Consider the following 18299-nt stretch of genomic DNA (forward strand, 5'->3'; position numbering starts at 1 on the left):
ACGCCACTGAGGATGTTCTCCGCAGCTGAGAACGAAACGTCTGGAAGGAAAAGTTTCTCCAGTAGAACACGGCACTTGATCCCGAAAGACTCTACAAACCCTAATGATGTTACCAGCCGTGAAAACCTGAAATCTTTGATATTTCTACTTTGTTCCATGTTGCTCTGACCTTCCTAAACAGCATTCAGTCAGCCCTACCCGTTTGCCACTGCCTAGTCAAAGGGCAATTTTGCGTCGGGTACAGCCAATTATCCGGCGTTGTGCATGATGGATCCCCTTAGAGGGAGACTTTGCGGACACCCTTTCTCCGAGACAGGCCAGCTCTGGGTACTCTACCTGGCATCTGCCGAAGTCCCACCGCTGCTCGAATGCACACTTCCTGTTCCGCCTGGAAGGAAACACAGCAGAAGGAGGGGTGAATCCCCTGCCATCTCTAGGACTCAGTGAGCAGGGAAAAGTTTAAGAGAGGTGGGAGAAATGGGCAGGCAGCCAATGCTGACCCCGAGCACCTTCAGGTGTGGATACCATCACAGAGCCCAAGCAGAGAGAGAGAATCGTTTCCAGCTAGACAGGAGCTTCTGTTCCTTCTGGCTCCCCTCTGCTGCACTCACCTGCTCAGCATCCATGGCTGACAATGCTCTCGTCTTTACACCCGTCTCTCCCCCCGCTCCCTGGGGCTGTAGACACAGATAGCATTACTAGAGAGATAGAATTACGGTTAATGTTTAATCTCTGTGTCTGGCATTTCCTGACAGTTGTCTTCAGAGCAATGTAAGCGGCTTCAAGGATAAGCAGGGAAATGGCAGAGGTAGAGAAGTGACTGGGCCTTATGGAGACCTTGCAAACAACAGTGTCATGCAGTGGAGAAGGAGAAAAATTCACGGAGGCAGGGTAAAAGGGCTCAGGAGGACAGGCCAGATTCTGTTTGGGATGCTGCATCATCCATGGCCTCCGTAGCATCACACCACAACCGGAAAATAATAAGTTCAGAGCTGCCATAGGCAAGGTTCTATACTTGTCAGTGATTACAAGACCAGGTGTTATCCAAAAAGATTGGCGCTCACTCACCACAAAGGGGAGCCAGTGTGATGCAGTGGCTAAGAGTGTCAGACTAGTCTCTGGCAGGCCCAGGTTCAAATTCAAGTTCAGTTGGCTTATGAAGAAGCTGTAATCAGCAGAACGTGGTATCAAGCCAATGAAGGTGAATTTACCTTTGAAGCCAGCATCTGTGGATGGAGTCCGTTCTGTGTATTACTTTGGAGTAAATTACCCGATGAGGATTTGTAAATTTCTTCGGAGTCACTCAGTGAAATCAACGTTTTGTATGGGACTTTTTGTATAAGACTGTTTTTTAATTCATGTATGAATTTTTGGATGCTTGTGCACTTTCATAAAATACTGCAATTTTCTAATTTTGTATCAAGTGTTTGGTATTTTTGGCGCAGTTGTCTTTGGATACATAACTTCCCTATCAGGGCCGTTGTGAGGATAAAATAGAGGAGAGAACTGCTTTGGGTCCCCAGTAGGGGGAAAGGCAGGGTACGAATGAATTAAGGAAAGAAATGAATTAAATAAATATTACAAAAGTTTGTCTTGACAACGTGGGATTCATGGGCAGAGGCTGTAGGCCGCTCATTTAGACAGCTTTAAAACGAGGAGATGAGGCATACTGGAGGATCAGACCCATCAATGGCTGTTACAAGACACAAATAAAAACAAGGTCCAGTGTGGGGCTAAAGCTCTAAGAGTATTGACAATTGGGGGGGGGGGGATATTGCTTCAAGTGAAGTCTTTGGGTAACAAAAAAAAAAAAGCCAGGATGGCTATGAGATAAATCTTTGCTCCGTCCTGTTGTGTATTGGTTGTTTTGACTGCTGGTTTGTTATTTTTGTTGGTTTGTTGTTCGATCCCCAGCGGAAGCTGGGTTTTCAGGTAGCCAGCTCGAGGTTGACTCCGCCTTCCATCCTTCTGAGGTTGGTAAAATGAGTCCCCAGCTTGCTGGGGAGAAAGCATAGATGACTGGGGAAGGCAATGGCAAACCACCCGGTAAAAAGTCTGCCGTGAAAACGCTGTGAGTCAGTCAGAAATGACTGGTGCTTGCACAGGGGACCTTTCCTTTCCTATTAGTTGACCTTGAAGTGACCTTCATTGTCCTCCATGACCCTGATGCCTACATTCCAATTGGCTGTTTTTGAGAATCAGCCAATCAGGATGCAAGACATTTCTCTCAGCAAATGCAAATAAAGGATCCTGGAGAGACCCATAGGGTGGATTGCTGCCCAAATAAGGGCCCATGTTAAACTCAGGCCAAATGTGGTGGCCTGTTTTTGTGCAGTTCAGTTTTTGTTCAATAAACATTCTTGTTTACCTCAAGCTGGCTAAACTCACTATATGATACTGCCCCCTATATGATACAATTTATAGTGACCTGCCTTGAAGGAAAGCTGTTTATATCCCTGGGAATATGTTTTGGGATAATTACTACAGGCAAAGGGAGAGATTAGGATAATTGACCCTGCTTTTTGATCCCTGTTTGCACATATTGTTGAGGACTTCAACAGAGTCCAGCTGCATAAGAATGACTGATCAATGCATGGATGGGGTGGGGGGGAGATAGCAAGCATTGTGCCTATCCCCACTTCTTGCTTTCCCCACATGTCAGTGATCTGCACAGAGCTTTTATTATTCCTGATCACATTTCTTGTAAAAAGGAGTCACAGATAACTCTCAAGCTCCCATCTGAATTCTATTTGTTTGCTTTAAAAAATCTTATTATATATATATATTTGTGGGAGTTTTAATTATATTAACTAAGATACATGCAAGTCTGGGAGTCTGGTAAAAAACAAAAAATACCAACAGCGCGTTTTGGAGGTTTTTGCTCTTGTATCACCTAATGTAGAAAAATCTGTTTCAAACTAATCTGGGCAATTAATTTTTAATAATTAAATCAATACCTGCAACCTTCCAAACATCTCATTAATTTAATAGATACAAATGGCTCCTATTGAGATGAATAAACTACTTCATCATTTAGAAGACAACATTAGAAACTCATTCAACTACGTACATTCATTGTGGAAGGAAAATCTGTTATTTTTGTCAGACATCTTTCAAAAATTTAATACTAAACTTTCTACTCAGCTTTATTAAGGTGAGACCAAAAGTTCGCTTTCTATCTGACTAATCTATTGAATTGGAAATGCTACCATGCTAATGATTACTGCACATGTATGACTCTGGATCGGGCATTTCTCTCTTTTTCATATTACTCGATTGCCATATCACCCATAATGTTTTTAACTGTTTTTAACTGTGTAAATTGTGTAACATGTTTAAATTTTTTATATCTCCATGTTAGATTTTATATGCTGTAACCTGCCCTGAGCCACTTGGTGGGAAGGGCGGGATATAAATCATAAATAAACTAAACTAAACTAAACTAAAGAGGGCATGCTTTTAAAATATGACCTCCGCAAACAGCCCAGGATCAAAAGCAGCCTTATTTTGGCACTTTCTCTTTATAAAAACCATCAATGGCCTATTCACTTCCTCTGGGGTAGTTCTGATCTTGAATAGCTCTACGCGGGCTTGCCCTTGAAGCTGATCCGGAAACTGCAGCGGGTGCAGAACGCCACGGCCCCCCACGCAGCCCCGGCCCTATTCCGTAAGAAAAAGGATGGGGGGCTGAGGCTTTGCACAGATTTTCGTGGGATAAACGGGATTTCCCGATCCCACTGATAAAGGACCTATTGAACACTGTGGCCGAGGGGAAAATTTTCACCAAACTCGACCTCCGCGACGCATACTTCCGCGTGCGGATTAAAGAGGGGGACGAGTGGAAAACGGCCTTCAACACACCCATGGGACAATTCGAATACTTAGTAATGCCCTTTGGACTCCAAGGGGCGCCAGGGGTGTTCATGAACTTTATCAATGAGGTGTTGAGAGAGTTTTTGTACAAGGGGGGGGTGGTGTACCTGGATGACATCATTATTTATTCTAAGGACCTTGAATCGCATGTACCATTGGTGAGAAAAGTGTTAACCACCCTGTGTAAGAACAAATTGTATGCTAAACTGTCAAAATGTGAGTTCCACAAAACGGAACTAGACTATCTGGGGTTTCGGGTGTCCGGGGAGGGACTAGCGATGGATCCCGCAAAAATCCAGGCGGTTCTAGATTGGGAACCCCCTCGAACCCGACGGCAGCTACAATCATTTCTCGGGTTCGCAAATTTTTACCGCGGATTCATTAAGGGGTTCGCCCGGGTAATGCTCCCCCTCACCGAGCTCCTCAAGACGAAGGGAAAAGGGGATGAGGCGAAAAAACCCGGCGCACGCCTAACGTGGACGCCGGAGTGCCACCAGGCTTTTAAGGAACTCAAACAACTATTCACCTCTGAACCGATACTGGCTCACCCCAATGAACTGAAGCCCTTTGTGGTGCAATGCGACGCCTCCGACGTCGCCGTAGGAGCCATATTAATGCAAAGAAATGAGGAGGGGGAACTCCGTCCCTGTGCATACATCTCACACAAATTCTCAAATGAACAGAGGAATTGGTCAGTGTGGGACAAAGAGGCTTTTGCAGTAATGTTCGCCCTCAAAACGTGGAGATCCTGGCTAGAGGGAGCCAGAGTCCCCTTCGAGATTTGGACCGATCACAAAAACCTAGAGGCCCTCACCGGCCACCGTAAACTAACTGCAAAACAGATTCGGTGGGCGGGGTTCTTTGCCAAATTCGACTTCGTGCTGAAACACATTCCCGGCACCAAAAACTTTTTGGCTGACGCGCTATTGCGCATGCCCCAGCACGAGAGCCAGAGGGAGGAAGTGATTGACTCTCTCATTCCCCCCTCCGCCGTCGCAGGGGGGGTCACTACTCGCTCCGGAAAGCAAACCGGAGTCCCAGACCCACGACAGAAGGAACGCTTCGCCACAGAAACAGAGTTAGAGGGGCCAGAGCGACCCGATGGGCTAGAGAAAGGAGAAGGGGGGCTCTGGTTTCACAAAGGGAAAATTTACGTGCCGAAATCTCTAAGAAAAGAGGTCCTGGAGCAGAGCCACTCCAGCCGGCTAGCCGGCCACTTTGGATACGTAAAAACCCTCAATCTGATTACTCGGCAATTCTGGTGGCCAAAATTAAAAAGAGATGTTTCTGAGTTTGTGCTAGCCTGCCCCACCTGCATCATGTCCAAGCGAAGGGGGGGAAGCCACCGGGTCACTTGGTTCCCCTCCCAACGGCAAGCCGCCCCTGGGCAGTAGTTTCGATGGACTTTATCGTAGAACTCCCATCTCAAGGGAAAACGGTGATATTAGTGGTGGTAGACACGTTTTCCAAACAAGCCCACTTCATCCCCTGCAAAAAACTCCCCACGGCCAAGAAATTAGCCCAGCTATTCTTTAATCACGTGGTCCGCCTACACTCGTTCATACAAGGTCATTAGTGACCGCGGGCCACAGTTCATTGCCAACTTCTGGCGGGAGTTTTGTAAACTAGCCGGGATTGAGCAGGGGCTTAGCTCCGCGTACCATCCGCAGACGGACGGACAGACGGAGAGAGTGAACGGGCTTCTCGAACAGTACTTGAGATGCTTTATCAATTACCAACAGACAAATTGGGTGGAACTACTCCCCTTCGCAGAATATGGGTACAATAACAGCCTTCATTCCTCCACCAAAACCTCTCCCTTCCAAATAGTCAACGGTTACGAAGGGAAGCCCTTTCCCAACCTTCCCTTGCCATCCGGATCTCCGGAGCCCACTTCATGTCAACAATGGTGGGAAGGTGTGCAGGAGGGGTGGAGGGTGATTCAAGAAAACCTGGAGGAGGCGAAGAAGGAGTACAAGCGGCATTTTGACAAAAAGCACGCCCCCCAATGGGAACTAAAAGAGGGGGAGACTGTCTTTCTGTCCACAAAGAACTTGCCCCTCCCGCAGGGGTGCCGTAAACTCGCTCTAAAATACCTGGGACCCTTTAAGATAAAAAAGGTTATCAACAAGGTGACTGTAGAATTAGAACTGCCCAAATCCTTGAGTAAGATCCACCCTGTTTTTCATTGCAGCCTTCTTCGCAAAGATCCTGGAGCTACGTTCTTCCATCCTCGCCCTCCGGAACCGCCTCCAACCTTAGTGAAGGGTCAGAGTCACCATGAGGTGCAGGAGGTTTTAGATTCCAAAGTTCAACGGGGTGTGTTGTACTACCTTATTAGGTGGAAGTATTTCCCCCCGAGTTGTGATGAATGGGTAAAGGCTAGTGATGTATCTGCTCCTCAACTGCTCAAAAGATTCCACCTACTGTACCCACACAAGCCCAAGGCGAAGAGCTAAGGGGGGGCAGTATGTCAGAACTTGTAACTTTTGCTCTATCTGCCTTGACCAAACCGACTCCATGCTGTAACCTAACACTAACATAGAGTGCCTAATCTCAGTAATTAACCCTGCCCTCTTAGCTATGCCAAATATTTAGGGCAGTAGAGCAGGCGACAGATAGTCTCTGCTTAACATCCACAGGTGCCCTTTGAAGACAGGCCGTTTGGCCTTCACCACAGGGGAACATCCTCCCTTCTGATAACGAATGCTGGGAAAAGAGACACTTGTCTGTAACCGTGTGAATGATAGCTTTATTGTGCTTTGCTGATGGCTTAAAATGTAACCAACTGCCAAGAATTGGCATTACTGTTATCTCGTTGCTCTAGTACTGTAGTTCTTCAATAAAGATCCTAACTTTGTAACAAGTCTTGGAATCTTCTGAAGTTCGTCCCAGTTCTGACACACCCATTCGGATGAGCATGTGGCCGGTGCTTCGTGGCCTGCACTGGCTGCCTATAGAGTACTGGATCCGCTTCAAGGTGTTAGTTCTGACTTTTAAAGCCTTACGGGGCCTGGGACCAGCATCTTCTTGTATATGCCCTGGAGGTCGCTTCATTCAGCCTCCCAGGATAGGCTGACTGTCCCCGGCCCAAAAGATGCCCATCTTGCCTCTACCGGGGCCAGGTCCTTTTCGGTCCTGGCCCCAACCTGATGGAATCAGCTGCCTATAGAGATCTGGGCCCTACCTAGCTTACTAGCCTTTCGTAGGGCTTGTAAAACGGAGTTGTTCCGCCAGGTCTTCGGGTGAGGCGGTGGGCATTTGCCCATTAGATCGGTCAGCCTCCCCTACTGTATATACTGTATATCCTATTGTGCTGACTGGCTGCACTGTCCAGCTGCACCATCTCATCAAAACTGTTCTGCCGAGCTTTTTGTTTATGGAATAATTGTAATTGCTTTTATTAATATATGATTTTAATGTGATTTTATCATGTTGTGCCCCGCCCTGAGCCCCCACGGGGAATGGGCGGAATGTAAAGAAACTATTCAAAATAATAATAATTAATAATAATTTGCATTAAAAATAAGCCTCTTTTATTTGTGTTTTGCAGATAATGGAACAGTCCAAGTGGAGCCCAATCTTCTTTATAAATTCTACATGTGTACAGTTTTCCCAGCAAGGTTAAGTGGAACCTCTACCCCTTCCCACTCCCACAATTCCAGGAGGTTATTTTATTACATCCCAATTGGTAGAATTCTGCATTAGGGCTTTTTATATGTGCAACCAGAAACAAAATGTGCAGTTCTACAGAGGGAAATATGCCATTTCAAAAGAATGTTCGTGCAGTCCAACAAAATTCAAGTCATGCAAAACTTCTATTATGCTGAGCTCTTGTTATACAAGACAAGGTTACAATCTAAAAACTAAAATAAGTAGTCAGCCTCCAAACTTCAAACCATGATCAGGTAGATCCATTTCTCTGGGCCCTGCCAAAGGCAATTCCTGAAGACTTCTTTAGTACAGACTATTCTCCAATGCAGTCAGTACATGTTAAGAATGAAGTTTGAGTCCAGTGACACCTTTAAGACCAACAGAGTGTAATCTGGGTGTAAGCTTTCATGTGCATGTACACTTCTTCAGGCTACTGAACTGAGTATGTCAGGGGTGGCCAAACTGCAGCCTGGGAGCCACATGTGGCTCATACACACATATTATGTGGCTCTCAGAGCCCCCATCACCCCACTGGCCAGCTTAGAGAAGGCATTTGTCTCTCTAAATCACTTTTCGAAGCCAAGCCAGTCAGCAGCTTGGAGAATGCATTTAAAGCTGCTTTCTTTCCACCACTCTCTCCCCCCATCAATATGCTTCCCTCTCTCCTGGTCTTTGTGGCCTCTCAAACATCTGACATTCATGTCTTGCAGCTCTCTGATGTATATTCTGTGTGGCTCTTACATTAAGCAAGTTTGGCCTCCCCGGTGTATGTTAAGGTTCAACTAATTTATTCTCTTTGTTGTAGTTTATGAATTTATATGATCTAAGGATTAATATTTCTTTGACTTCCTGGTTGTTCCCAGAGGATTTGATGCAGTCTGTGTGTTCTGAGGGTTCACTTTTATTTCCCCCTCCTACATACTGTTTATATTTTATATCACATTATTTTTCTTTAGCAATTGCAGCCTCAGAAATTGCTTATCAAGGAGCAGAGAACGGTGCCAGCAGAGTGGGAAATGGTAACCCTTTCCTCCCCTCCTGTTTTCTCACTAGAAAAAGACAACCACAGATCCTTTAAGCCCCAGTATATGCGTGCGTGGGGGGTGGGGGTGGGGATACAGGTACTCATAAATTTTCCTTGGCAAAAGTAAACATATTGGTGGGTGGGTGTGTTAGAAAACTGCAAGGAAGGAAAGGGTTAAACAGGGGTGTCAATCTCATTTGTTATGAGGGCCGGATCTGACATAAATTTAACCTTGTTGGGCCAGGCCATGCATGTCATAAAATATAATGCCAGGTAGGGGAGATATAAACTTTATAAAGGACACAGACAAACACGCACACTCAGCCTAACCCACCTCACTAGCTTGTTGCGCCTCAGCCAACAGAATGAAGAGAGGCTTGGCTCAGTAACTCTCCTGTGCAATTGAGAGAGCCTGCAAAGTTAGCCGATTTGGCCTTTGGGCCACATGTGTAATACCCCTGGGTTAAAGCTTCCCTCTCTCCCCATGCAGTTCTCTCCCTAGATAAAGCAACCCCAGAGGCTGGTTTTTTTTTTTTTTTTTAAACCCTCTAAAATAAATAGGGTCTGTTTGGTTAAATTCCTTGTTCTAAGGATTTTTTGTTCCCCTAGACTTCTAAAAGTCTTGGAATATAATTCTAAGTGACAACACACTGCAGCAGAGAGTGCTACATGCATGGATTCCAATCTCATACCAGTGTGGAATTCTAAATGTTCTTTTCAAAAATACCCTGTCATGTATGCTGGATAACTCAGTAGTTGCAGCTGGAACTTTGGAACTGATCTAAATAAAAGTTTGATGATCATCAAATCAGAAACAGGCAAAGAGCCAGGTGAAGGCTGGACAGCAAGACGACCACGGAGCCACGTCCGACCGGAGCTTGGTTGCACCGCAGTGTTGAAGAAGGCATATCTTTAACCAAGGAGTCCTCGTAATGAGGAGGGGATTGGCATGTATAGTCATGAGGCCAGTCGGCCAGTAAGGACAGCTTGCTTGCCAAGTCCTGGAGCTGCTGGGTATAAGGACAAGAGCAATTATAGAGATTGTGGCCGGCTTTTAAGACCTTCAAGTGCCTCAGCTGCAGCAGGCTCTGGCTAGGCAGATGTGAGATCTGGTTTTGATCGACACTGAGGACTTCCAGATGAGGGAGATTCTCGACTGAGGGGATTGCCTGCAGACTGTTATTGGACAGGTAGAGTTCTTTCAAGGCAGGAAGTGAGAGATCAAGGGTAAAGATGTTGTTGGCGCTCAAGTCTAAGGTCTCCAGGTTGGGTGGCAGAGACCATTCCACATGTTCTAGCCCTGTGCTGGACAAGTTGAGAACCCGAAGGGTCTGAGGCCACGTGCACTCGGAGGAGGGCGAGAATCCAGGCAGGAAATCGTTCCGACTGAGGTCTAAGTGAGTGAGCATGCTGAGGGCAACAACTGCCTCGCACGCAGCATCGTAAGAGCTCAGCTGGTTGTGGTGGAGTTTTAACACCTGGAGTGCTGGGAAAGCTCCCAGGCAGAATGAAGACCTGATGCTCTTGTCCTGGAAATGGTTTCCTGAAACATCAAGGAAATGCAATCCAGTGAACACCTGGCTGATTTCGCATGGGATGGAGGTGACCTGTGATTCGGTGAGTGTCAAATTCTTCAGGGTCTCCAGCCATCTTGTCAGACCGGTCAAATCATTGCGCCTGTCAGCCAGAGACTCAGCTGTCACTTTGTGGAAACGCAGAGAGGAAACCTGCAGCAGGGAAGGCCCATCTTTGTAACGCCGGCCGGCTGTCCTAAGGAAAGTGCAGTTTACAAATTCGATTTCTGAGAGCAGAGGAGGATGGGAAACAAATTCCAGAGCTCCTGGCAATTGAATCTCTGGTACAACGAGGTCTGTAAAGATGAGCTTGCGGACTTCCAGGGCCTGGAGAATATCGATAATGTATGGAGATGGTGTCATTTCTGAAAACATGGCAAATTTTTCCAGGTTTCCGCCTCGAAGCTCGTATGTGGTGGCTTGCAAGCATTCCAAAACGTTTTCAGTCTCTGACTCCTCCAGCAGTGAACAAACGCAGAGTTTTTCAGACTCAAAAAACCCACAGTTGCCTTTTGCCTTGGGGAGTTTCAGTCCCAGGAGAAGGAGGGACATAAAGGCCTGAGTTCTGCACATGATACCAAGCCTGGAAAAGAGAAGAATCACAGGAAATCTATGGCAGGAAGTTCAAAAATGATAACAGCCATTTATGTCCTTTGATGGATGTCAGACAGAACAAGAGGTAGCAAGTAGTAACTCAACCCTCTACAACTTTGTCTATCTGTGACTCCTGAACTACTTTCCCTGCAAGGGTGGGAGCCCCCCCAACCCCCCCCCCCCCAAAAAAACCCTGACATTTGAGAGACTGCAAATACCCCCTTCCTTTCACGAATGGAATAGAAATGACGGCACCAGTGGTGCCTTTGTGACTTCTCCAGGCATTTCTGCAATCCCTGCTCTCATCTCAGAACTCTATGCGTGGTCAGCAGGCAGGGTTGCCAGCTCTCAGTTGGAAAATACCTGGAGATTTGAGGGTGGAGTCTGGGAAGGACAGGGTTTGGAGGCAGGAGGGAGCTCAGCAAGGTATAATGCTATAGAGCAGGGGGTGGCCAACGGTAGCTCCCCAGATGTTTTTGGCCTACAACTCCCATCAGCCTCAGCTATTGGCCATGCTGGCTGGGGCTGGTGGGAGTTGAAGGCAAAAAACATCTGGGGAGCTACCGTTGGCCACACCTGCTATAAAGTCTGCCCTTCAAAACAGCCATTTTTTCCAGGGGAGCTGATCTTGGTCATCTGGAGATCAATTGTAACAGTGGCACTCTCCAGATGCCACCTGAAGGACACAGTTTCCGGTCTCTTTTTATTATGTAAGGGACTTCAGTGGGGTGTTTAATATTATAGAGTCTATCCTCCAAAGCAGCTGTTTTCTCCAGGGAACTGATCTCTGTTGCCTGAAGGTCAATTTTAATTCCAGTTCTCACCAGGCCTCACCTAGAATACACTAGTCATAAACTGAGTCGCCAGCTTTGGGTTGGGAAATTCTCAGAGATTTGGGGGTGGGATTCTGGGAGATCTCCAGGCCCCACACGGGGGATGCAACACTACGGAGAAGAAATCTGTGTCTACTTTAGTATATTAATGTCGCAATTTAAAGATACAGTATCAAAGTCTTGGATCACAATGATAACATACAATTTATACATCACAAAATGTAAAGCGTACCCAAATGTCCATTGCACTTAGGGTTGGGAAATACCTGGAGATTTGGGGGTGGAGGCTGAGGATGGCAGAGTTTGGGCAGGGGAAGGACCTCAGGAGGGTATAACGCCACACAGCCCACCTTCTGAAGCAGCCATTTTCTCCGTCGTCTTTCTATCCAATGTAGGAGCGTTGGTCTCCAATATGAATTGTTTTAGTCATTTTCGAAGCTCGTTGAAGCCTCGTGTCATGGGTGCTGGGGACCCTGCAGAAGAAGCTGAGCCTGCAGAAGAAACTGTGCCCCTGCCACCTGCACCCGTGCCCCGGCCGCCTACTGGAGAAGATCCAAGCCCCCAGGCCTCGCCCTCTCGGGTGGCTCATGTACGTGACCGCCTGCGTCAGGATCTCAGGGACCGGAGGAGGGCGGCACGCTCACGAGCAAGACGCTCCCTGAGCCCTGAGTTTTAAAAGGATCCTGCCTCTTCTAGGAGTGAGGATGCCTGAGTCCCAGCAGGATCCTGGCTGCCCTCTGAGTCAGCAATTAATCCAAATGAGCAACAGCCAGCAGAGGGCTATATAGCTGTGGGCTTTGGGAGAAGACTTTGTGGAAGCAACTAGTCACTTACCTGACGTTCTAGCATCCACTTCGGCTTCTGACTTTGGCTTCTGGACCCCGCCCCCCCCGACTTCGGCTCCTGGACCTTTGACTTGCGATACATGGACTGATTCGGTTTTGGTGTATTGGACCCTCATTGCTCCCCAGCTACAGACCTTGGACTGCCCCTGGACTTTGCCTGACCCTACCCCAGCATGTGACACCTCGTGTGAAACGTGAATGCCCGTGTGGCTTTTCCTTACTGCTCTACCTTTTCACGTTACTCTTTTTGGTTGCTATAGCTTCCGGGTGGGGGCTGAAGATCTCCTGGAATTGCAGCCGATCTCCAGACAACAGAGACCAGTCCCCCTGGAGAAAATAGCTGTTTTGGAAGATGCATTCTATGGTATTATATCCCCATTGAAGTCCCACCCCTTCCTTCCCCAAGCTCCACCCCCAAATCTACAGGAATTTCCCAACCTAGAGTTGGTGTCCTGAGAGACTGACCACATGAGCAAACGGAAGAGAATAAATAACAGGAACTAAGTTCCATCTCTATATGATATTATCACTGCAATTCTGAACTACACGGGAGCCTCAATCCCGCCACACTGTGGGAAAAGCTGCCACTGAACTCCATATACATTTTGTTCTCCCTAGTGCGAATCATCTTTGGGATTATTTTGCTTCAGTTGGCAGATAGAAACTCAGATGATTTAATGCGTCTGCATTTAAAAATTAATATGCCAAGGAAATAGGGATGCCAGCCTCCAGGTGAGACCTGGGGATCCCCTGAAATTACAGCTCATCTCTAGACTAGAGGTCAGTTCCTCTGGAGAAAATGGTTGCTTTAGAGGGGGGACTCTGTGGCCTTGTGCCCCACTGAGGTCCCTGCCCCCCCCCTCCAGACTCCATCCCCAAATCTCCAGGAGTTTTCCATCCTGGATCTAGTAACACTGTCCCCCCATTCCCCACTGGTGGTCATCGGAAACCTTACAAGGAGATGGCTAAAACCCTTCTCTCTAGGTTGCCAGTTCCAGGTCAGGAAATTCCTGGAGATTTTGGCAGTAGAGCCTGAGGAGGGTGGGTTTAGGAGCACTTCAGTGAGCTATAATGCTATACAGTCCACCTTCCCAAAGCAACCATTTTCTCCAGAGGAACTGATTGTTGTTGTCCAGTGACCAGTTGTGACCTCAGGAAATCTCCAGCCACCACCTGGAGACTGGCAACCCTGTGTCCTGTCTGATGCTAGTTTTCAACATGCAGGGAATTGTTGTATTCTCTCATAGGAGCTACAGCTTGCCATCTGAAGTACTGCAGCCCAAACACAAACCTACAGTTGCCAACTACCTTGGTGAGAGATGGGGCCTAGACAAGGGAATTGCTGGTAGGAAGGTCAGAAAGCAAACCTGTTTTATTGCACCTGAGCCGTTAGCCATGTGTGGGTGGGAGTGTTATTGCAGTGTGGAGTTTAGGATATCAACATTTCTCTGGTGTTTTCTGCAAGAAGTGAGCTGACATTCCTCGTGACTCGTACTGTACTTAAATAATTGCTGTAGTAATACAGAGTCAAAGGAAACTCTCCCAGCAGGTGGTTTTTAGCATAAATGCACTCCTCCTGCAAACAACAGCTGACAACTTATGACTGAGCATGGTCCAGTCTCACAGAAAAGCAGGTCTTTTTTTGCTCATTTGCTGTTCCATCAGTTATAACTCTGTCGTATGACTCCAATTTAAAAATCATTTTCTGGTTTTTTTTTTTAAGGAGGACCCTTGCAGGGAAGGAAACAGATAATAAAACCAGAGAAGACATTCCTTTACCAGCCAGCCTTGCAAGAACACCCTTGGGTTATCATAAGCCAAATATTTTTGTTATTCCAGAGGCAGGATGCTAGAAGCAACCTCCGGCTTATGGCAAGAGACAAATGACACCTCAGCGTCAAAACAAAGAAGGACTCCCCTACCTCCTGTTCCAGCTTCCAGAATCCTTTTCTGCCCCAGAGAGGCTGGGTGAAATCTGCTTCCAAAGCGTCCTGATCTGGCAGAGTGGGCCCTTCTTTCTGGAACTGGGGGAGGGGCCAAGAGTGACTGTCTTTCACATTTCCAGATGTGATTTCCCCTTCCTGATCTGCATCTGGTTCTTTCTTCAAAATTACACCAGAAGTAAAACAGGCTTCTGGAGAGGGCCCAGACCACTTATTTCACAAGCCTTTTGCGGAACTCTGAATGCAGAAGGATATGGTTGCCGATGTGTTGCTTAACAGGAGTCTGGAAATAAAGGATCTTCTGTGTGCATTTCCCCCCTCTTCCTTCTTGAACTCAATGCGGGCGACACAGCCAGTTCCAAGCACAGGCGATGATGTCACGCAATTCCGGACACAAATAGCTGAACCCTCACTGTCTGCCCAGCTCCAATAAAGTCAAGTGAGGCTCTTGGGCAGGCCAGGCATCTGTGTTTCTGTGTGTGTGTGTGCGCGCACGTTAGGGTTGCCAAGTCCAATTCAAGAAATATCTGGGGACTTTGGGGGTGGAGCCAGGAGACATTGGGGGTGGAACTAGGACCAAGGTTGTGACAAGGACAATTGAACTCCAAAGGCAGTTCTGGCCATCAGATTAAAAGAGACCGCACGCCTTTTAAATGCCTTCTTTAAATAGGGGCACCTTCTTTGGGGGCTCATAGAAACTTGAGGGATGTTTTGAGGAGAGGCATTGGATGCTATGCTGCAACCTTGGTGCATCTAGCTCAAAAAAACTTTGAGCAGACTGTGGAGGATGGTAGAAGACAGGAGGGTCTGGCGTGACTTTGTCCATTGGGTCGCAAAGAGTTGGACTCGACTGATGATGATGATGATATTGGATTTATATCCCGCCCTCCACTCCGAAGAGTCTCAGAGCGGCTCACAATCTCCTTTCCCTTCCTCCCCCACAACAGACACCCTGTGAGGTGGATGAAGATATTGGATTTATATCCCACCCTCCACTCTGAAGAGTCTCAGAGCAGCTCACAATCTCCTTTACCTTCCTCCCCCACAACAGACACCCTGTGAGGTAGATGAAGATATTGGATTTATATCCCGCCCTCCACTCCGAAGAGTCTTAGAGTGGCTCACAATCTCCTTTACCTTCCCCCCCCCCACAACAGACACCCTGTGAGGTAGATGAAGATATTGGATTTATATCCCACCCTCCACTCCGAAGAGTCTCAGAGTGGCTCACAATCTCCTTTACCTTCCTCCCCCACAACAGACACCCTGTGAAGTAGATGAAGATATTGGATTTATATCCCACCCTCCACTCCGAAGAGTCTCAGAGCGGCTCACAATCTCCTCTACCTTCCTCCCCCACAACAGACACCCTGTGAGGTGGGTGGGGCTGGAGAGGGCTCTCCCAGCAGCTGCCCTTTCAAGGACAACCTCTGCCAGAGTTATGGCTGACCCGAGGCCATGCTAGCAGGTGCAAGTGGAGGAGTGGGGAATCAAACCCGGTTCTCCCAGATAAGAGTCTGCACACTTAACCACGACACGAAACTGGCTCTCCTGACTGTGCAATGGAACAACAACAAAGCTCAAAAAACAGCCCCCCTCCCGAGCCCCAGATACCCGTGGATCAATTCTCCATTATACCCTATGGGAATCAGTTTCCATAGGGAATAATGGATTGCCCAGCTGACATTTCCCTCCCCTCACTTTCTGATGACCCTGAAGTGGGGGGGGGCCTCCATTCCAGGGGATCCCCTGTCCCCGCCTGGGGATTGGCAACCCTAGTGCGATGTGTGTGTGTTGACTTCCCAGTCACAGCTGTGGAAAGAAAAGTATGGAAGCCAAGGCTTTTTTTGAGCAAGAATGCACAGGAATGCAGTTCCAGCTGGCTTGGCATCAGGAGGTGTGGCCTAATATGCAAATGAGTTCCCGCTGGGCTTTTTCTACAAAAAAAGGCCTGATGAAAAGCCCAAAGCAGAATCCCAAGGCTGGTTTGAATGAGATGTTGGAGAGGCAAAATTGTTTTCCTATGAGAGTTGGCATGCAGGAGTAGATATAAAATTTACAGTCGTCTTGAGGGTTCCCATCCTCCAGTTGGGGCCTGGAGAATGCCCCCTTTTACAATTTCTCTCCAGACTACAGAGTTCAGTTCCCCTGTTGCTTTGGAGAGTGGACTCAATGGCATTGTTCCATGCTGAGGTTCCTGCCTCCTCAAACTCTGCCCTCTTCAGGCTCCACTCCACCCCCAAATTCCCAGGTATTTTCCAGCCCAAAACTGTCGACTGGAACTGGAAGGCAGATTCAGGTGGGTACTAGTGGCATTGGCCTGAAGCTGCAGAACAAAATTTGAGTCCAGTGGCACTTTTAAGACCAACGAAGTTTTATTCTGGGTATGAGCTTTCATGCGCACTCACAGTTCTTCAGAAGGGTATAACTCTCTTTAGGATTCCACTGTAAGTTGTAAAAAGCAGTTATATAGGTGCGTCTTCTTGCGATATGGAACAGGCCTGCAGATGGTGTGTGTGAATGGGGGGTGTTGAATCCCCTCTTTTCCTATTGATCCTGGTTCAGATCCAAATTCTTGGGGGGGGGGGGAAGAGAGTTGGTGAGAATATAGAAGCTGACTTTTTCGGAAAGGAGCTCATTTTCAGTATTACAAGTTGCACACTTCACCCAGCACAAAGCTAAGCCCAACCTGAAGACTTCACATTTGTAGTGAGAGGTATTTGCCATCATCACCTGCCATATTGTCAGTTCTGTAGGCAGCAAAATGTTTCTGCCTGAGGCCATCACCTATGTGGAAATTGATTCATTTTTAACAATTGAAGGTCAGAAAGCTAAAAAAAAATATATCCAAGAGAAGATGCGTGTGGACCAATGCCTCTGCAGCCTGCTGGGAAATTTGGCTTTGTTGCCATCAATTCTGGAAGTCTTTTTTTACATTCCAGTCCTAAATAGGCCAAACAATGTGAAGAATAGTGCAGTGAACATGGCTTGACATCAAGGTGTTTGAGAGAGGGATGGCAGCGCAACACCAGGATTTCCTGCCTGCCTTCTGAACTGGGTATGGGGCAGACACTGTCATAAATGTCCTGCTAGATCAGGGGTGTCAAACCCATTTGTTATGAGGGCCAGATCTGACATAAACGAGACTTTGCAGGGCCAAACCATGTTGGGCTGGGCTGTGTGTGTTCCTGTTTAATATTAGGTAGCAAAGATAGAAACTTTATAAAGGACAAATTTAAAACAAAACATGCTTAAAACATTAGCGCTCGTTGGTCTTAAAGGTGCTTTCTTTGTATTTCTCCCATGGGCTCCTTCCTTCCTTCCCCAGGGGACCAGGAGGGGGAGGAGCCTTAGCCAATAGAAGGAAGAGAGGCTTGGTTCAGTAGCTCTGCTGTGTGATTGAAAGAGCCTGGCAAAGCAAGCTCTGCCTCCCCCCACCCTTCCTCTCCAAGGAAGGAACCTCAGCCAATGGAGAAAATCAAGGTTTTGCTCTGTAGTTCCTGTGCAATTAAGCAAGCCTGGCAAAGCAGGCCGTGATGCAGAAGGAAACAAGAGAGAGAGAGAGAGAGAGAGAGAGGGAAGCAGATGACAGCCAGTTGCTTGGGGGGGGGGGCTGATTCGGCCCCTGGGCTGCATGTTTGACACCCCTGTTAGATGATTTTCGCCAAATACCCAGGGGGGCAGTGTTTTCCTGTTGGTGCTTCTGTGCTCCTTAGCCACTCTTGCCACCATCACCTATGGCTTCCTTTGGGGCTCGTATTAGCCAGGTATGGCTTTTTAGTGGTCTCAGTCCAACTGAGGGGAGACTACTGTCCTACCTGTTGGCTTTGGGATAGCGTTGCCAGACTTCAAGTGGCACCTGGAGATGTCGGTGATTTCAATTGATCTCCAAACAACCAAAGTCAGTTCCAGGAGATAAAATGGCCGCTTTGGAGGGTGGGCTGTATAGCACTGTACCC

General features: G+C 47.4%; 1 protein-coding gene across 1 annotated transcript; it reads right to left on the reverse strand.

The window, feature by feature from the left end:
• Positions 1-9326: 9326 nt before the first annotated feature.
• LOC132582725 (toll-like receptor 2) lies at positions 9327-10731 on the reverse strand. Its single transcript, XM_060254424.1, has one exon. It carries the CDS (start codon positions 10696-10698, stop codon positions 9355-9357), a length of 1344 nt encoding a protein of 447 aa, XP_060110407.1. The 5' UTR covers positions 10699-10731; the 3' UTR covers positions 9327-9354.
• Positions 10732-18299: the final 7568 nt, after the last annotated feature.

This window comes from Heteronotia binoei, chromosome 14, assembly GCF_032191835.1.
Source record: "Heteronotia binoei isolate CCM8104 ecotype False Entrance Well chromosome 14, APGP_CSIRO_Hbin_v1, whole genome shotgun sequence".
Classification (NCBI taxonomy): Eukaryota; Metazoa; Chordata; class Lepidosauria; order Squamata; family Gekkonidae; genus Heteronotia; species Heteronotia binoei.